Raw genomic sequence first — 22,052 nt, 5'->3', positions numbered from 1 at the left:
GTATGGGTTAGTTTAGTCTGAATTCATTACCACCATTTACTGATGAATCCAATTACTGATCTGTAATTATGCCAACACCTGAACAAATCTCTTCTGACCTTCCACTGTCAGTATTGTAAGTGTTGCGTTAAAAACAAATCACCACTCCCATCTGCTATGGTACTGAGGCTGCTAGCTTCTCTCTGCATGTAGTTAGCTTCCCACAGGCTTATGCTATAGCCATGAGTGGAATAGCTGATGTCCCCACTAGGAGACTCACCAGTTGGCACATTAGCCTCGTTATGTGGACTAAAAGAGAGAGGGACCTCAGCACTATGCTCATGGCTGCAAGACAGTGTTTTTATATGTATATAAATGTACAAAAGGTGCATTTGACTTACTATGTTTACAATAACAACAACAATCTGTACAACTAAAATGAAATTTAAACTTGTAAACTTGTAATGTAATAACTGACATATGCTATAATCTTGGGATGCATTTACTCAATTAGCCAAAATGGTTGTCACCTGAATGAAGAAAAGGGGGAGATTGGTTGAAGCTGTGGGAGGGGCATCAATATTACATGAGCACTATTATTTCTAAAAAGACTTGCCTTAGTACCAGATGAACCATTTGGCTATAATATCTGTATTGGCTTTACAACGCTTTACAATTTTGCCATTCACACACACTGATGGCAGCGAGCTAACATGCAAGCTACCGCCAACCCTTTGATCAGAGGACGACCCGCTCTACCTCCTGAGCCACAGCCGGCCCGGCGGTATGTGGTGGCTACTCTTTAACTGTCCCTGTGACATACTCCCTCTGTGGACTGCTGCACATATTGAGAGCTGTAATGTTGTGAGGGGGATTTCTGAGAGTCACTAACAGGATTAAAACTAGGTGTGACATTTTATGAATTCAGTAGTAGGCTGAGGAGCCTCCTGAGTGCAGGCATTTAGTAAGGCAGTAAGAGGGTTTTGGTACAGTTACTATTTTTGAAATAGTGAAACGGACATGGCTTTAGCCTGGATTTAACCCACCGCATCAACAAGTACTGTGACACAGACTCGTAATGAGAGGGTATGTAAATAAATAAACTTGAACTGGATCCAGTCACACCCCTCTGTTGCTATTAAATGAAAATGTTTTCTCTTCAACCAATTCTATAAAATATTTATAGTATTCAAAGCCTCACTGTTTCTTTCTCTTTGCATAATACAGACAAAATAATTCCTCCTTTTTGGAAAACAACCATCTTAACAGAAGTCTCACTGTTTACTACAAAAACATGTTTACGCTCTGTTGTGCGCAGGAGTCTCAAGGCCTGGCAACATGTACATTTCTACAATATTCAACTCTCTCATAATCAATGTCTGCCAGGTTGCCTCATTTGATGGCCCAGACAAAAATCATTATATATTTAAAAAAAAAAAATCAAATCAACAAGTGTGTGGCACTGCGGGCAAGCTTTGCTTTGACCAAAAAGAGTTTGTAGGAACATTCAAACTTAGTTAGCATTTTAACAAGACACCGAAGCACACTTCTTGCACAATACATCTTAACAGATGATGAATTACTTTGCATTTTTGCAGGGTGCCCTTGGGGAAGCGCTGAACATAAACTAAACCCCTGCACCTGGGGGAAATTTATGTTGTGGATCTTTGATGATATTTGCAATTGAATTTTTATTCCACAGCCGATGGATGTAATAAACCAGAATAATTAACATAGAAGAAACTGATTACCTCACCAAAAGTTATTTTGTTCATCTGTGACTACAATTACAACACAAGGACAAGCAGATATATATGTACTGTAAAAAGCAATGCACTGTAAGCTTATTTTATTTTTAAAAACGTTTCCACAAGACTGAAACAGCCCTTCGAAGCTCTTTGGTGCTATTAGTCAAGGCTGATCAAGGCTGAAGAGTGAGACGCCATTGGTCTAGGGGACGAACTAGCAGATAACCTGGAGCTGGACCTGCAAGTTGCAGCACTGAAAATGAAGTTGACAAGAAAGGTCCTTTAAAATTTTAAATCTGTAATTCATGTAACTGGATCCAAGCAAAGACAATAGGTAAGCAAAAGTATGCTATTCAAATGCAACTGAATAATGTATGCCGCCATTACCTAACATTAGTTAAGTGATTTCAGGTGAGTGAAATACAATAATTGTTTTCCATGAAAGCACTTCCTACCATTCCAAGGCCATTAGCTTTGAATAATGAATCAGAGAACTTTCCTTTCACACTGAACTTCACACCCGAAAAAACACATCTTAAGAGCGAGGTAAGTGATTTTTATTTGGAAACATATAAATAATTAAGCTGTCCCTTTAGTCAATGTTGTCTTCAGGGCAGGATAGGTAGCTTCTTACAAAACCGCGCACAAAAGGAAATCTCTCAACTCCTTTATTCAAACTTTCTGAAAGAGTTTTGTGTAGAGGGTCTTGAGTAAATAGAAGCAAGTGACACTTTCATCTGTTTTGTTCTACATAAAAGCTGATATAAATGGGTGGCTGAGACCTAATTGCTCCATTTTGTACAGCCAGAAATATACCGCTTTGATTACATGCTAAGACAGTTGCAGAAGAGACCTTGTGGAGCATTACAGTATAGTTACAGAGCCCTCTCATTAAACACCACTATAATCACTACAATGCAGTGTCCTCACATGATACCCATGGCTCTCGAGGCTGCTCAGTCTCGTCATGTGCTGTGGACTTGTTTCCCACATTGCCTAAAAGGAGGCACTGCCCACCAGATAAGAACAATCAGACACACTCGCAGACGACTACAGACACACACTGCAGTAATCTCTGCTCGAGGGCACACGATCACACTCTCATACTGCTGAAACTGCCTCAAAGTCACTACTCGCATGAGGCGGTCAGGGAAGGTGAGTGAAAACAAAGGGGAGGTGGTATTAAGGTATGACAGCTTAGTCAGGATGTGATGAGACGAACAGTGTCAGGCAAGATTTGACAGCACATCATCCACACCACAATCTTTTTCTCCTTTTGATTCAAACTTTTTTTAAATGCTTGGTGGTCTGCCCGTTTAATTGCAGTGACCTGCCTCAGGGAAATGGAGCATATGTGGGCAAGAAGCACAACAATGTTCAAATATACAAAGATGAAATGCTTCTAAAAGCTTTCAGAGGGTCCAGTTGGTGTGCAAATGAGTAAAAGCATGGATTAGTAATATTTCTGAAATATTTAAATATTTATATAAATATTTATTTACAGTCACGAGCTTCTGTTGCTGCTCAAAGGGTTATTACTGTCATATGCCATTCTCATGCACTGCTACTGGATGTTAACTTGACACAATTCAGCTTCTTTGGAGGCCTGATTTAACCTGTCAGCCTGGAGCATGGCTGTAATTGTATTATTTTCATTATACAACAAATATTATTACACCCAAACTAGGCTCAAACACTGTTTCAAGTTTATTTTAGGATTTGATCAGGTTTAATTCCAGTTTACACAAATGAAGAGAAAACAGAATACACCTTTTTTTTTACCTTCAAATTAGACATCAGTTCTCTAAAGACCATGTGCACATGTGCGGTCTGCCTCTGAGAGATGGAAGTGAAGGTATATATAAAAGTTACTGATCGAAACACATTATTTTTCCCCACTGCAAAACATACATATATGTATGAAACCTGCACAGGGATGCACTAGTATCACAGCACAATAGTGCTTCGTTTGAAACCTGTAGCACATTAACAGAACCACACAGCATATTAATCATAACACTGAATAAGCTGAATGTGGGTTGCCACCCTGGATGTGGGAACATCTGTGTGTTATTTCACACGTTTACTCAACTGAAGAGTCACTTTAGTTTTTATTTTTCTGATGTTGACTGTGGGTCAAACGCACTTGTTTATTATTCTTCCCCAACAGTGAGTCTTTCCTCGTCCACTGTGACGGACGAGACCACAGAAGAAGACGTGCTATCGCCTGCCAAGAGAAAACGAGGCTGGGATGTGCCAAGTGAGGGAGAGAGTTTGAAAACCTTGCTGCTTTTCTGGAAAATGAACACTTGAGAATAAGACAGGTGGTGTCTACCTGCGCAGATATGTACCTTACTGCCATTGGTGTGTGGAAAATAGCAGGTGTGGCTGTCCTGATGCAAGATGCCAATATGTGCTGAATTTCACTCCCCACTCCCTCAAACTGTTCTTGAGGTACCATTAAGCATTGCACTTACAATGGTGCTCAGTAGCTGAGACTGTGGGTGAGTAGCTCCTGAAAAACACCTTTCATGCTCAAACCTACCTAGTAAATGAAGGTAGAAAAATAACAAGATGTCAGTTGAATAAAAGGTGGCGTGTGACAGTCTTTCTTCCAATGTAAAGGTGCAAAGCTCCCACTGCCTTTATTCTTGAGGGGACTAAACAGGGATATTTTGAAGCGAAAAGCCTGAGAACACTGAGACTAAAAAGATGACGAGGAGCAGAGGTCATGGTGCTAATGCTTTGTTTTCTCCTAAAAAACATCACTAAATAGAGTTCATATAAATCACTGCAATGTGCCTTATTGGTCTGTGTTGATGCTGTTACCCTCCTCTACTGATGAATCGAGGACTTCCTCATGCTGGTGACTATTACAGGTCAGGGTAAGTAGACAGAATCTATGCACTGAACTCTTCCTGATTGGGCACAAGTGCACAAGATAAGTGGGCAGGCAAATAAGAAAGAAACAATAAAAGAGGGAGCGAGAGGAGGTAACGATGGGAGGTGAGCTGGGCCAAAGACGAATGTGAATCTTATCCTAATTATACCAGCACAGGGTGAGCCATGTCTTCTCAGAACACCATGGGAAAGAAGATGTGTTATGGAGAGTGGGAGTGTGAAAGTTTAAGTTTTGACATAATGCTAATTCCAAACAGCCCTGACAGCCAGGGACGCTGCAGAGAAAAGGAGGAGGAGGAGGCGATGGCATTCCCCCAACTACATCTCCTAACAATGTTGAGAGATATTGTTAAGAGATATATTATTTGTTTTGTTTAATGTTTTTGGTACCATTTGCTTAATCAGCACTGTGTTTACAACAATGGGCTGAGGAGAGCATGTATACTGGCATGTATGATACTTGCTCAGGGCCATGAGTACTTTTATAGTCTTTAAAGACAATAATTCCCAGTAAACAACCCTCTGGGGCAATTAAAACAAAGTCTGAATAGTCTGCAGTTGTACAGACAATAAATTAGTCAAATGTGCTGTAAATAAAGCATAAGCCATTGTGGTTGTATCAAAGATACAGTACAAAGAGTTTTTGTCTGAGCAGTGGCTCACATCTTGCTGGGAAGGAATCTAATTTGACAGCGCGCTCTGGTACTGGCCTCAAGTAATGGTTTTGCTGCTTTATAGCTGGCAAGCTTTTCAATACACCTGAGGAGCACTTTAATTTAATCAGTCTCATCAAGATCAATAAATGTGTCTGAACTGTGATTCTTTGGGACATACTGCCCGTTAATAGGCCACAATGATTTCAGAGTGACCATTTACCACAACCTCATATACGCATTTTGTTGCTCTGCTATACTGGAAATCAACTCTCATCAAGCCAGAAAGACAGAGCATTGCCAGAATGTACAAAAGCAAAGCTCTTACGTACATTAACAGAAGCCTAAAAGGGAAAAATACATTTTTCATTCACACAGCCCTTTCCATACAGTATGTAGTGAAGTGCACAAGGAGGGCTGTGAGAAAAGAAAGATGTGGGAGCGTAGGAGGAGAGGGGTTCCCAAAGCGGAGGAGAAGGCGGAGTTGTGGGAGAGGATAGAAGGTGCATGATCAAAGCCTATATTTTGAAATCACTTACTTCTCCATTAGTTTGATTAATGGGGCCAGCCTCACAGTCAGACAGAGGCAAGGGGCTTGAAAAATGATGCAATTACAGCTTTTTGAATAGAGGGCTGCAAAGGCCTGCTTGAAAGGAGGATCTGGAGGAGATTCTACAGGGCATCCTGGACAGTAGACTACCTCCTCTTCATCCATCTATACCCCCTGCAACACACCCTGAAGCGCCACAGCACTACTATAACCCTTCCCCTACGAGGCGTCTCTCATCAGGCTTAGTGGCACGCTTCACTGGCCCCCTCTAAGCTGGGGGAGCATACTATAAATTGTGATTAATATGTATCTGCAGCATACTTTCAATGTTTGCATTGTATTCTGTTTAACACTCAGATGATGCTCCACTTCATCCCCTCAATGCATTCTTTATTTGTTAAATGCATGTATTTCAGCGCATTTATACTAATGTTCATGTTACGCTTATCAAGCAAAATAATATTAAGTAAACCTCTCGACTGATCAGCTGTAATAGGACAGTCTCAAGTGCCACTCATAAAGATGTTTTAATAAAACATTATGACAGTTATCTCCAAAGGCTTTAAAATCAGGTCCACTTTAATTGGATGGAAATACGTAACGCTTACAACAAAGGATGCCACTTTATCCTCTTTTCATACTGTATCTAAAGTGTTTGGATCTGCATTACATAAGAACAACAGTAGACTTAAGGAGACCGTCTTAACATTAGATGGTGTTTGAGCCAGTGTAGGTTGTAAATTAGACACAATTTGAATGAGACTATTAGGTGAATATATGTAATTACCTGGAGAAACGCTGTAAAGAATTACAAAGGGATCACTCCGAGAGACTTTTCATCTGTAAATGAACCTAGATTGACTTGACAACTCATATCATTGAACCAATAATTCCCCCATTGTCCAATTCTAGCTGCTTCTCTGAGCCTCTATATGTGGGAGGCAGTCTACAATGAGATTAAACAATAAAAAAAATAAATAGAAGGAAATAAAGATAAAGAAAGAAAGGCATGTTTTACTTGTCAAAGTCTTTATAATCCAAAGCATGGGAGTTTTTTAAGCTGAGTGCTGCAGGTACGTGGCAACTCTTCTGGAAAGTAGAAAGGTCAGGAAAACCTTTACTTTTATTCTGTAGTTTTGAAATGCCACCCAGTCTGTGTAGTTTTGGATAATAACTACTTTTCACCACCTCTCTGTTGTAACTATGATTACATTTTGGGCTATGTGGGGGTGTCCTGATTATTATTATAATGACACAGCAAATGTCTATTTTCTGGGAAGTCTGGGAGACTTCTGAACTCTTTGGTTTCTTTGCCTGGTTTAAAATCACATTCACAGTCACAATGCCCATGGTTGAATGTAGCACCACTGTGACCTGTGATGTTATGTTATCAGAATCAGAATCAGAATCAGAAATACTTTATTGATCCCCGGGGGGAAATTGTACAGTACCGGTGCTCCCATTCCAGAGTAGAAAAATAGCATAATTTAGAACTAAAGGTATGTACAAATATAAAAATAAGAAATAGAAAATAAAAAATATACACATGTGTGTGTGCCTGCATGCTTGCTTGTGCTGAAACATAGGGATTTAGAAAAGTAGTGAGAGTGCTTAATGAAAAGCTGTAGGGATCCCCCTTTGGAGAAAAGTGAGTTTCGAAGGGCAGATGGATGGAGGCAAAAGCAAAAAAAAAAAGTGGATTCACAGATTCATGCAATACATTTTTTTAATTTGACGGAAGGCTTGTTGGCATGATAATGTTGTAAATATTTCAACCCTAAACCACGCTTAAATTAAGTACGAGATCACAGGTAAGTGTTGGCACAATGATTCATTCTTGGCAGAGTGTGAAATCTGAGTTCAAAATATGTCCCCTGTGCTCATTTACACATTAGCATTTACAGTGATTCTCTCCAGAGTGCTCTTTGGGTTTTTTTTTACATCAAAATCAGTTAAGGATTTCATTCAACGCTCCCAATGCAAAGTAAATCCGCTAATGAAAATGTAGAAACACTCACAGCCCTATAAAACTCCCACAGACTTCTCCCACAGAGTTCTCAGAGCAGCTGGTTTCTGTACTGAGGTGTTGATGACTAGGTGCACAAATAATAGCTTCATCGAATGATTGCGGCAGAATCCATAATACTTATGATTATGGATAAGTGGGAATCTATATTCCTTTGTAAGCTATCAAAATGAAAAAAAAAAACAGTTAATCACATGACGTGGTACTGTAAACTGTCTGTTGTTGTTCTATGTAAATGCAAATAGGAAAAGTTTCTATAACCAACAAACCTGAGGCAAACAAACAAATCAGAAACAGCTGCATTATCAAGCTGTTGAAGTTATTTCCTGAAAACATAAACTGACTGATGCATGAGAAAGATACAGAAAAATACCTACATAAAATAATTTATGCTGCTAATTTATTTTTGAAAATCTCACTTTTATAAACTGCACATTCCTGTGGAAATGCTGCCTGCACATCTTCACATACAGTAGGTATGATTAATGAGATACAGTATATGGCTATATCTTTCAAATGTAGGTGTTAACAGATCTGCGAATGAGGCATCAAAGGAATATATGAATATGCATGTGCACATGTTGAACACTGACTCATACATATTTGTGTAAGAGCAAAATAAGGAAAGGAAAAAGCAAGCAAGTAAAACAGGTAAGAAAGGGGCAATAGGACACCTGAACTGGAGTGTATATTTATATTCTTTCCACAGGGGCTGTACTTTAATTGAACATTTTCTTCAGAGCTTTTGGGTGATAGGCTGTGTGCTGGGTACCAATACAGTACTTGTTTTCCAAGTGGTTGGCTTTGCAATTACCCTTATAACTCTTACTGTATTTTGAGTCTGCCACTTGGGAATTGGGCAATAATCCTGAGCCCACAGCAACAATTTCACAGAGAAAGAACCTTCCAACAATATTGTAGGGTTTTGGTATAATTGCATCTCATTTTATGTTGCAGGGAGACAAATAAACAGAGTGAGAAAGCCATTAACATATACAGACAAAGCAACCGTGTTTTTGACTATTCCAATTTAACAAGAATATACACTAAACAACTGTTCTGCAAAAATGGCTCGAATGTCTCTACAACACAGGAAAATAACTATTATTAGACATAATAATAAATAATAAGAGTGTACTTAACACGTTCTAACCAGCTGGCCTTTGTGTGGTGATGCTACTGTTGGCTGACTTGCTGAAACAAAAAGAGAACAACAAGCTCTGAGAGAACAACTTTGCTATTTAAAGGACTTCTGACACTCATGTACAACTCTAGAGGTCACCAGATAAATGAGATAGACTTCAGCGGGTGCCTTTTACGAGATTAAGCGTTTTCCCTCCTGAAGAAATAAAAATTGCCCAAGAGGTTTACTGTTTCAATAATGCTAAGCATGACTCATAATCGCAAACATCAATCAAAGTTTATCACCCTCTGTCAAGACAAGACTGTGTTTTGGGTGCTGCCACTGAAATACATAAACTGAGAAGGGGTTTTGGTCTATACACCTGACTGTATTAAACATTTCCCTTTCTTACTGAGCGGAAGCATAAAGGACAAGGTCAGAGAGATCACAGAGGCTAGGAAGCTATTCAGTGTAGGGCAGTGGTGCCAATATGGTATTGTTGTTTTCATCACTTTCCTCATCATCATGATAATCACCTTTACCACCATCATCATCAGTTACACAATGTTCAAGTTATTTACCGTTTGAAGGCCCTTTCCCACATTTTAAAAACTCCCCTGACACTGATTAATGTGATGGGATAAGCCATCACCTCAAATACACCACAGTTTTAATTCTCCAGCATTACTTATGAAAAGGCAAATTATTTATGAAAAGCTCTTTAACTTCAGCAGATGATTCATACTTGTGCAAGTAATAAAAATCCATCAAGTAAAGAGCTTGCCAACTGCCCCGGTTTCAATTTTAATACCAGAGTTTGGATATACAACCATTTCTCTTGATTATTCCGCCCTCCCATGAAATATGTACCTGAAGAGGTGGTTTTATTTAGGTTTTCGGAGTAAACTACTTTGTTACAAAGTGCTGTGCTGTGCTGTTGGAGGTGTATTGTATGCATATAGGCAAACACGTTCTAAATATTTCAAACCATCGTCCCACAGAAAGTTGCTGATGTTTCTCACCAGCTCCCAGACGGTACCATTAATTGATCATGGACAGAGAGCTATCTATTAATTACCTGTCAAATTGTGCCATTTATTCATCATGCAAAGCAATTAATGTTTTCTCTGTGTGCACTACAGGTTGTCCATGCTACATGGTAATAACACTTGGCTTATTATGGAGAAATCACATGTAGTTGCTGGATGCAGTCACACCAACTAAATTGTTTTGCTTTAAGCCAGAAATGGGACTGGAAATTGCACAGTATACAGGAGTATACAGTGGCTACAAAATGACACTTACACCACAACACATCTGCTACTAACATTTGGGTCTGTTAATGTCTGTACTGTACACATTGTAGTGACTATCTCCATGTTGCTAAATTACTGCAGGGGAATAAAGACAAGTTTAAAGAGTGTGTGAATCTATACCATAATGCATCTGCCTGTAACGCAAACAGAGAGATGACAGAACAAATGGAGAGAGAATATTACAGAACAAAATAGGTTTGCGGAGAGGATGAGAACAGAGGAAGAGAAATGGAGACATAGACAAAAGTATACAGTGCAATAAGAGAGGAGACAAAAGTAGATGAGGTTATAAGGGCGAAAAAAAACAAGGGCAGAAAGATGAAGTGCCCATGTAGAGAGAAACATGAAACCATGGGGAAAAATACAAAGAGGAAAAGAGGGAATGTCCTGTAACAGGGACGGAAGGGGAAAGAGAGACAAAGAGAGAGAGAAGAGGGGGGAACAGAGGGCAGAGGAGGATGAGATGCAGGACAATGATAGATCGTTTTCTGGCAGGCTCAATTTGTCACGCTGTTATTGGGAAGAAAATGGAATAGAGGAGCAGCAGTGAGGGTCAGAGAGAGAGAGGACAGGGGTCCAGAGGTGGGAGCGTTAAGCCAGGAGGGAGCAACGCCAGCGGGCGGTAAACGAGATAAACTCCACGCACCTCTTCACCTCTGGCCTTCAACAGATGATCACTGAGGTTACAGAGCTCTGACGACTGCATCCCAGTAACCAGTGCCCCACCATACACTGGTGCACTAGTTGATGCTTCAACAAAATTTTATTTGTGCGTGTTGTATATGCATGCGTTTTTGACATGGATTAATGTACTTTAGCTGATCCGAGCAAACTTAAAGATCAACCTGCAGGTTGCTGCTGTGTTGTTATTTATTTATACACTATTTATTAAATGATTACGCTATCAGGATCAGTTTGCTAGTCATAGAGAGTACCACTCAGCGTGCTAAATAACAGCTGTATAATGTCTTCTGTGGCTCTAGAGGTGCTTTGTCAATTTCTTTGACTATTATTTTTATGAAACTGCAATACTTAATCTCTGGAGTACCCCCCTTAAAATAAAGTGTTTTTTGTTTCAGCATCAAATAGTGCCTTCAAATCTCCAAATGCCCTCCTAGGTCACAGTTGACAGTTGAGTTTTTAGTTTTATTCAATGCAAAGCTATTTCCTCTGTGTGCACAACAGTTTGTCCACGCTCCACGGTAATAACAGTTGGCCCATTATAGAGAAGAATTTGAACTCTTCTCTATAATGGATCATAACAAAATCAGGGGGTGTAGCTCCACAGTAATAAATAAATACGAATGCCATTATGTCGGAACTTTATGCAGAAATAATATTGTAATTTATCAATAAGTGTACAAATGCAGTTTTTATATTTGGGCATTATATGGCAACTAACATGTTCAAGCTGTAGCATAAGTGAACGTAAAATATGTTTGAATTATAAATGGGGACATCAACTAAAGAGGATATTCATCTAAAGAATAATGCAATCAGTAAACATGATCAAATTCCCAGACTGCACCCATTCTCTGTTTATACAGTACAGATCATCTTGATACTGGATAATCTCTCATACTGTGTCCTCTGTTTGAAACTTTACCTGCGCTCCCCATGATAAGTACTGGCCATCCTGAATGTGTTGCTTTGTTTGTTTCACCTCCATAAACTGATTCCAAATGATGCCACTCAACCAATAACACACCGTGGCCTTCATTTGTATTCTGGGACAGTCTAATTGAATCTTCTGGGTGGCAGCAAGTTTTTCTATGGCGTTAAAAAAAAAAAAACAGGCTGAAAAGTACTTTTGGAGCTTTGTAATTATAACTGGCCTGACTCATTAGCACTAAGGGAGGGGGTGTAGACAGAACTGGCAGTGATGGATTTGGAGAAGGAATGAGGGGTGATGCAGTGAAGGTGTGCACGTGTTTGGGCATCCTTCTGTGTGTGTGCATGAAGGCAAAGGATGTTGTTTGTGCCAGTACTACGCTCCCCTGCACCAACACCATGCTCTCTGTGTCAGGTTAATGAGTCATGCTGGGATAAACACTTCCAGGTCATGGCCAGCTTTATTCCGTCTGAGGGAGAGGGGAAGTGCAGGTGCCAAGACACAACTGTGCTGCATGCAGGAATGTTTTGAAAAAAGCAAAAAAATAAACAGACCAGGGAAAATTAGCACAGCTAAAAAGATCTAATGATTGTGATCGGTTTTGATCATATCTTATCATATCTTAGGAGGTTGTGCTTCTTCCGTAAAACTAAGAAATGCTGTCAAAAACTGGAGCAACTATAAAAACTCTGTAAAAATGGGAAAAAGTAAGTAAAAAAAATAAAAAGTACTGGGCACAGGAAATGAAGACAGTCCAGACACAGGAGGATATTAGCTCCTACAGCTGAGAGGTGTTGTAGGTGGAAAATGGTTTTAGACGTTCTCTACAGTTTGATAACAACTTAAAGTGCTGCAGATAATAAGAGTGAATAACATTTGAATTGAAAATATGGCACAAAGAGACTGAGGAAATTATTTTTTTTAGTCAAATTCTGCCACCTTTTGTAAGTCTGCAGTCTATTATTGGAACATTTAAAAAGGAATGGTATATGCGCCCTGCCACATTAAAGTGAACACAATCTTCAAATTCTTGTTTTTTTTTTCCCAACCTGTGACACTCTGACTTTGACAAAACAATTGTGAAGGACACAGAAATGTTATAAAGTGAGAGCTTACTGTCAAGAGGCATCTGTGGCTTTCATGTCAGAAAGCTGTGGGTGAAGTGTGTGTGTGTGTGACTTGCATGCTTGTATGCGTATGTATGTGTGTTTGTGCCCCACAAGCTTTCATGTCAACGGCACTGAATTCCCCAAGCAAGAAAAGCCATCCTCGCTGTCTTTTTCCAAAGCACCCCATAATAGCATGTCAACCCAGGCCGCTTTTAAATCACCGTCCACAAGCGCTTGTGACAATAAGACGGAAGAGTCCTTGGCATCAAAACACTATTCCTTTTGCAAGGGCAAATGTGTTTATTACATCTCACACACCAGGGTCCATTTTTAATCAGCAATTCATGGTCTCAAGTCTTGACAAGTGGATCTGTTTCCAACACCGCAACCCCGTCTGCCATACATCTAATGGGTACATAGACATGTTCTGAAAGCCCGTCTGTGATTTTGTTGTCGTTTAGAAAAGTGGAAAAGCAAAGTCACTGCTTCACTGTTACACGTGACTATTTTGAAGCAAGTGGACAAAACAGAAAGGTGGAAGGAATTATTTACTGAAATAAATCATCAAGCCAGATTTGTTGAACTCTTGTTGAAGTTATGCTGAGACAGAGTGAGCAAATAAAAGTAGGTTTCATGCCACCGTTCTGCTGAATAGCAGCTGCATAGCAGAACTGACCTTGAAAGAGAGCACACAAACAGCTCCGGTACATTTGCTTAGTGATGCCTCCTTCCCTTTGAAATAAATATTTGGATGTTTTGGTTGGCAGAGATGGTCCATAAAGTGGCAGATTGAGGAAAAAGCAAAATACTCAAGAAAACCTGCTACAACTGAAAGAAGGCATGAGGAAAATGCAGTAATAAACTGCCACCAGTCTAGCAGTTGCAGTTCATCTACATCTTGAATCCTTTTGCAGGTCACATGGAGCCCGGCTGACGTTACTGGGCATGTCTGCTTTAAGCATAGCTTTTATTTAGGATGGAAAACGTCCCATTTTTATCATATAGTGACAGATTCAGGATATCAGCATTTCAATCTGAGGTTTTATGACAGAGTAATAATAAAAAAAGAATTTATAATACGGTACAGTTAAGCCACCAGTTCTGACATTTTTTTATTCCTGCATAAACATAACTCAAAAATAAGCGGTGCAGTCTGCACTAAGACAGGCTGAATGTCACAGCCCATTATTTAAAAGAACTGTAGAAAAACATTGTCCAAATTGTGTTGAAATATGATAGTAATAATATAAAGTTTGAGAGGCTGTACCAAATCAAGATTATCATAATTATGAGCGTATATATCCGTATTTTAAAATGTCATGTCAGATTATCTTGCAGAGAGTTTTGGAGGCAAGTTTAAATAGAGCGACGGTAACAAGGTACAATCTAGTCTTTGTTGATTTTTTGTTTTAGGAGAACAAACTGCACAAACTCCTTCCAGCTGAGTTCATTTTAACTGTCACAGCGGGAGAAATGCATGATAAACTTGTGAACAAGTTTTCATCTTTTCCACATTAGACAAACTTTCAAAGGATACAGATTAAAACACTTACAGCTGTCAAAATCCATTCCTTAATTATCTCTGAAAACAAAAGCCATCGTTTTCCACTGGTTTTAAAGTCTTAAATAGGTACTGTCTGTCAGGTACCATACTCAGTTCCAGTCTCTCAGCACTCATCTCTTTTGTCTCTCTTCACTGCCATCTCTTCCATTAGATTTTACCCATTACTGTTTCATACAGAGGTGCTTTATGATGTTGGAGGAGCCCCTTCTACCGCAGCTCCCCATCTCTTTCTCATCTTTGACCTTTCCTCCCTACATCCATCTCCTTCTGTACTTTAGTTTGCTCCCTGCCTTTGTATCCCTCTTATTTGTGCTCTCTCTCTCTGTTCCTGCCTTCCTCTCTTTACCTTCCTGACACCCTGTGCAGCATCTCGTCCTCCCTCTCACGTCCCCTGGCAGCAGGCAGCAGTGCTTGTCACTCTTGTATCTTGGTGTAGCTGCCGCACAGGAGGCAGAGCTCACCCAGCCTCTCTGCCCCATCCATCAACCGGCCTGCTGAGCTGGCATGCCAACTGACACCACCCATTCTGTTTCCCATCAACACCTTTAGGTGGCCACTGTCCCGCAAGCACAGAGAGAACAAATGCAAGGAAACATACATACAACATAGACCAACACACTCACAGGCCTATGAGATCCACATCCATAACTGCAACCTGGAAAAGCTTGCTTGCTCGCTTCCTAATAATAATACACTCTAAATAAATACCTGTGTTATATATTTAATGATAGCAAGCCTTGATAGTCTTACTATAAAGGCATTATATTCAGTTTCAGAATTCACATTCAGTACAGGTACTTCAAGTACTTAAAGCATTTTAATCAATGTTGGTGAAAATGAATGACTATCTCCCAAAGCCAGAACCCAGGGAGCCAAAAATCTAATTTGGGTGTCTTCAAGATATATAGCTTGGAGCTGCACCGTTGACAATTAATTGGAGAGTGACTTTGGTAACTCATAAAATGTGTCAAGTTTTTGTACCTAAATGTGCATCATTTTATGTAAGTGATTTAGCAAATCCTCACTAACACAACCCAAGGACGTAGAAACGGGACAGTTGGAAGCTTCAAATTCCACTTTATGGCCCTCTAAAAGGCTCGCGTGACTCAAGTGAAGTTCCCCTATCATGAAGGGAACAGAGAGTAGTTGGGTGTCAGGAACGAGGCGGCGCTGAAGCTGACAGAAGACGCTACATCCTCTCATGGCCAAAGTGAACGAGAGACGAGATGGCAACTGTCTGGACGGGAGAAAACAAGAGCGCAGAAATTCAGCATAAAACCGCTGACACTGTCAATTACATATGCATCGTGTTCACAGTATGAGAAATGACTGTGGCCTGAGAGTAGACTGTAGAAGTGACACAACTGACTTGTGACAGAATATGTTACTCGGGGAAGTAGAGCATCATCAGAAGAGAATAGAACAGAATAGAATATGCAATTTAGGATGACTTTTGCTAATGCACTTATGTCCTTTAATGTTTGTGAATTGAAGACTTGAAGTTATAAATATGGTCTAGCTATATTAGTCCTTTGAAGAACTTTGGTCCTGACAAAAGGTGCCTCGCTTTCATCTGCACAATGCATATTGGGACAATTTTTCCCTCACCCCCATCTGACCTTGTAGAGGAATAAAAGTAGGCATGAACAGATTATGAGAAAATGGGCCCCTGGGCACAGACATGTGAAAGACGCCCCACCCCCCTACATAGGAGCAAGATACCCAGACTGAAAGAGACACAGCCGTGTCGTTTGTAGTTGTTTTGCCTCTCTTTGTGGTCGTTTTGTGTCTCTTTGTTGTCGTTTTGCTTCTCTTTGTTGTCATTTTTGTCTTTGTTGGTGTTTTGAGTCTCTTTGTTACTTCTTTGTGTTTCTCTGTAGTCATTTTGCATCGCTTTGTTTTGCATCTTTTTGTGGTCATTTTACACGTCTTAGCAGTTTTCTTGTAGGCCTGTTCAGTAATCAATCATTAATCCCCCTAATAACCACATTTCTTAACATTTACATTACCATCATAAAAAAAGGACCCGTCTCCTGTGATACATTTTTGATCTGGCATTCTGTCGACGTCTAGTCACCATGGCAACTTTACTTTTTTCTCTCATGCTGAAACAGTTCATGAGCACTTAACTCTCCAAGGCAATATCATCACCATTCTCCATTCATATATTAGCATATTTACATTTTCTCCCCCAAGTATCTCTGGTGGGGAGTTGGTACGCTCTGTGACAACAGTTACCAAGGTATTAATGAAGCTTTGATGAATTAACAAATCTCCACCACTTCTAATATATTAACATATTCACAGGAGGATATTTAGGAGGTGTGCTGAACGTGAAGCTGTGCTTATTTCTTTGTCCCAGAGATGCCTCGTGTTAATTGTATAAGGAATGATAAAGCGTATAATTGCCGAGATTAAATTAAATATGAGAAGAACACAGCAGTTTGTGTGTGAGTGTGTGTGAATAAAACAGAATTCATTGGAGAACAGGAAAAGATCAAAGCTGTATGTCATTAATGAAACTTGAAAGCCTTGCTGTATTCACAACCTGTGCACTGATTTCTTTGTCTATAAGTGCTTCACTTTTAGATTAATAGTGGAGCATTTACACAAAGCTAATTGGAATACAAGTGAGGTGTTTGACCTACTGTTAGCTTGTTTCTATGGTATTTGCTCTCAATGGATATTGTCACATGTCTTATCACGTCTTATCCTCCAGTGATCTTTAAATGCAAGTGAGCTCAAAATGCAATAAAAATAAAAAATACGGAACTTGTACGTATATTTTATATTCCTTTTTTAAAGCATTCCAATACATCCTCGCTGCTTTTTTTAGTTCCTTCCATCTCTGCTCTAGCACTAACTCATCTTCCCTAAGTAAGATGGATAAGCACACTTATAGTGGCCTACAGAAATGTCATAACTCAGAGCTTAAGTTTAGTCTTTCTTTCATGGCAAGTGACATTCAAAGGAAATGTGAAAAGGGTCTCCACCAAGAGTAAATCCCTTCTCAGTGTCCTGGGAACAAGAAAATTAAAATGAAAATACACCAAAATGACCAGAGCTGCACAACCCTATGCTAATCGCTGCAACGCCTGATTTGGTGCAAATACAGCCTAACTTTTATCTACAACCATATTCTAACAACCCTTTGTCTATTGCCCAGTATTTGAGGTTTCGATTTGGAAAATCTTCAATATTTTCTCAGTATTTCACTGTCCTTGCCAAATGAGGAGAAGATTAAGTGTCAGACTGTAACGTGTTTGCTGGGCAGAACAAGCCACTCAGCTTGCTTTTATGTTGCCATATTTTTCACTGTCTCCAACACTGCCAATGCCACGCGAGTCTGTTCTTCAATCATGCTGAAGCACTACAGCGCATAATAATTCAACATGGTGTGACCAAGTGGTTATCATGAGTAAAACCCTTGCAGATGATTAAAGGAAAACCTTCCACTTCGGGCCACCCTAAGTGAGGATAACAAAGATAAACATGTTTTTTGTTATTATAACATCAACCCCAATTAATTTTTGTTTACTGGCATTTAGGTCAGTCATGGACAGAGCAGCCCAACTCCTGTGAACTGTTGTGAGGAGAGGGCAGCTGAATGAATGAACTATGACCTTAGCAAGGTGAGATGAAAGAGAAAGGGATGTGCACTAAAGTGGAGAGATGGATGCATTAACTCCTACACGTTCCCCTGATTCCAGCTTCTATAATTAGCAAACATGGTGTGGAAAGAGTAAATAGAGGAGAGTTTAGTAACAGCATCCTAGTTAGGATAGTATGAGCTAAGAGGGATGCACATCCTCTGTGGCTACACACATAGGACTTTGACTTTGTTTGAACTTTGCCTGGGGTTATATGCAGTGCTTACTGCCCACTTACTGCACAGTAAACAAAATTCCCATTGACTGGCAGTGCAGTGAAGGCTGAATGAATGTTTTACTGTAGAAATACTTTTTCTGCTGTCCAAAGATATATTTGAAATATTTTATGCAGAATATTGGCACCTGAAATGTGGTTTTCTTCTGGCCAACTCAATATCGAAGGCCAAACACATCTCAGGCTGATCTCTGCCATCTGCTTTGGGTTTTGTCAGAACTCCACATGGGTGCAGACAGGCAGTCTTGTTTCATCAGTTTTATCAGGGTCACTACTGTGATCTTAGTGGCAAGTTCCCAATGGAAACTAGGCAATTCATGTCATATTACTTGATTATTTTGTTGTGAATTTCACTTACTACAGTTAAGGCCATGAAATGTTCGATCAGCTGTCAGATTAGGGGTCCTAGGCAAATGCGTTTCCATTCATGGGTCATCATCTTCATTGAATAAATGCTTGTTTTCTGTCAGGCTCTAACACTGTCTCTCTGCTCGTGTTGCTGATCCCTTGATGAAGAAAAGTCTCAGAAAAGTAGCCTACCTGGTGGATGAACACCTGTGCACCGCGAGGGCTCATGAGCAACACGGCCCGCCGTAGAGTGTCCCGGTACCGGTTGAGCTCCTCAGTGCGCATCGTGTTGAAGAGGTCGGTAAAGACTCGGCTGACGTTGCGGTCCACCCTCTGCAAGGAAACATCCAGACCCAGTCGAGACCCCTGGTCCATGAAGGTTTGCAAACCCCGGATATCTGAAGGAGGAGAAAGAATGACAGACAATGGGTGACGGGGGGAGACACAAACACAAACAGTTTAAATCCTTTAGGCAGGTGCTATGTTATACAGTATTTTATTCCCAGAGCATTTAATCAGAATTGTGGGTAAACAACCTGTCCTTTCAACACCTGCGCATGCACTCTATATTTTCCGGCTTCGTTCCAAGGGCTTCAAGGCAGGTTTCGTTCTTTGCTCCTGATCTGAAGCGTGACAAAACACAACAAGCACTCCTGTCTCTCTGTTTCCTGGGGTTTACAGGATATGAAACTGCAGGCAGGTGTTGCTGTCCCCAGAGATCTGAGTGTGTATGTGTGTGTGTGTATATATGTGTGTGTGTGTTCACTATAAAGGGAACCACTTAAAAGAAGCATGCCCTGCGCACACAAATCAAAGGTGATGTGCAGCAGAGGGCTCACAATAAGCACACCGATCCCGGCAGTCACAGGGGGAGCAGCAGCCCAGCATGTGCCAAGTCATGCCGCATTGTTAAAGAGAGGTTAGGCAAAATCGCTAGGGCCAGACTTTTTGCATCCACAATGGATGTGTGTGTGTTTGTGGATGGGAGGGTTTTCCCCTGTTGCATCTCTGGAGGTCTGATGAGTCATCGAGTGCTCTACTGCTGTAGTACAGAGAACAGACAAATATACAGAGGCATAAACACACATATAGCTGCAGAAACACACCACACAAGCCTACAATATCATACTGTAGGTGTGTGTGGTCGTTATTTGAGATGATTTGGCACATCGTTTTTAGATTCCCGGGGCAAAAACTGGAAATTAGGCACTTAACCTGGTCTGAGCAGTGAAGCAACATATTGGTCTCTCACTCTGTCTATACCGTGGGGCAAAGTGGAACAGCAATATAAGTACTATATGAAGCAAATCATAAAGAATTAGATGCAGTGTTCGATTTTTCATGTCATCTTCTATTATAATTTTTTAGGGTAACTAATGAAAAAAAAATACTCACCGAATAAAAATGTTCAAAGGGCAGAACAAAACATGAAATTAAATCATTCATCATTTTGAAGCCTGGCCAAACTCTTACTGCAGCATTCTCTGAAAACTCTTTTCCTTCCAAACACACACACACATCTCTGCTTTCTTTGTCTCTGAATTGAAATGATTACCCTTGTTGGTGTTGCTTCGGATACAATGAGCAAAAGCTCAACCTCTGAGAAATCCTTCCGTTTGTTAGAACACAAACACAATTTGTAAGTTAATCATGGTTCCCTCCCTCCTGTTCCCCGACTGGACCATTGCAATTAATTCCAGCTACAACATTTTCTATAATAATATTCAGCTACAGTAACATATGGGTGATATTGACTATAGGCTTAACATAGAATCTGATTTCGTATTTATTCTGCATCTCTGTTATACCAAACCCAGAGGGTATAAAAGGGTAAACCTTCTGTAAATTTGTGATGACTCAATAAGCAAACAAATAACAAACTCATACACATAAATGAACAAGTTTTATTACTTATCCAAGAGGCTTTGTCGACTCTGCTGACCCGTATGGAGTGTCAGGCATGGGAAAATTTGAGGATCATTATTCATACCATGATGTCTATGAGTCTACACATGAATGAACGTTGTATAACCTGCATAAATGAGATTCATTTACACAGATGTGTAAAAAAACACAGTCTTTCAATGTAACAAAAATCTGTGTAGAGGCATACTACATCCTTGAAGAACAATGCAGTTCAGATTGGATCAACACGGCAGGAGGTCTGGAGAACTGATCAAAAAAGACAAAAACTACGTTCAGTAGTCTCAAACTGTAATGTCGCTGTTGGGTGAAAACCTTGTATCTCCCAAATGGGAAATAGAAGAAACATACTGTAACAAACAAACAGAGTTTTTAATCCCACTAAGAGCCAAGGGAACGCTACCATGCGATAACTATTCGAGGACCCTGATAGAAACATCGGACTTCAAAGCCAGCGTTCCAAACCCATAGCAGGCTTTTCCATGGGGCAACCGTGTCAGCCATGGACAGGGCTGCAGAAAAGAGGATTAACGTGGAATTAAAGGTCTGATTTCTGGACATGTTTACCCGAGCGTCATTTTTGAACACAAATCTGCTTCTGAAAGTTTTAGATATCAAAACTTAACCCTTCTCTGCCCCTCCTGTATCAGCATCCAACTCTCTCGCTCTGACAAATGGCAACTTACTCAGTATACTTGGTTTCTCTCTTTGTCCCTTACTTCTCTTTTCCTTAACTGTATGTGTCTAATTTTGAGAGGACAGGGAAGATAGGTCGAGGGAGATTGAGAAATATCTCTTAAAGTTGCTCTAACATCCTTTTCAGCTCCATCTTACTCCAGTTGTAACCAGTTGTAACTAAAGCGGGACTCCCTCTTGGATTGGAGCAATGCAGAAATGAGCATATCATGATCAAAGGGCTCAGAGGTTTTTACTGAGCTGTCAAGCTGTGTTGCAATCCAAGCGGAAAAGCCTGAGAAATGGCTGCGCTACCAGCCTGTGTTTACTCAAAATTGAGATGAGTCTGTTAAGGCAATGAGTTATTCTTGCAACAATAAAATCAGTTTATTATATGCTATATAGATTTTCTTTTGCAAATCTGAAATGTATCAGGTACTGAGTGTCATATGCACTGTCAAAAGAGCAATTAGAGCGACACAGAGAGAAAGCAGAAAGTGAGAAATCCAAGTTTCAATCCATCCTCTTTTTACTGACTGCAGATCTATACTATATGTTTGCACAGTAGTTTAAGGTAAATAAGACTATATTAACTATCTGGATAAAAGGACAACTAATTATTTCGTATGGCATCAATATG

General features: G+C 40.1%; 1 protein-coding gene across 1 annotated transcript in view; it reads right to left on the bottom strand.

The window, feature by feature from the left end:
- grid1a (glutamate receptor, ionotropic, delta 1a) overlaps nt 1-22,052 on the bottom strand; it is a 204,184-nt gene that overhangs the window by 49,708 nt on the left and 132,424 nt on the right. The window contains exon 4 of the mRNA XM_070915899.1: nt 19,007-19,212. Coding sequence (XP_070772000.1) covers nt 19,007-19,212 — 206 coding nt within the window. The remainder of the gene's footprint in view (nt 1-19,006; nt 19,213-22,052) is intronic.

The sequence above is a fragment of the Enoplosus armatus genome, chromosome 12 (assembly GCF_043641665.1).
Source record: "Enoplosus armatus isolate fEnoArm2 chromosome 12, fEnoArm2.hap1, whole genome shotgun sequence".
Lineage (NCBI taxonomy): Eukaryota > Metazoa > Chordata > Actinopteri > Centrarchiformes > Enoplosidae > Enoplosus > Enoplosus armatus.
This window is presented reverse-complemented; position numbering and strand designations above follow the sequence as displayed.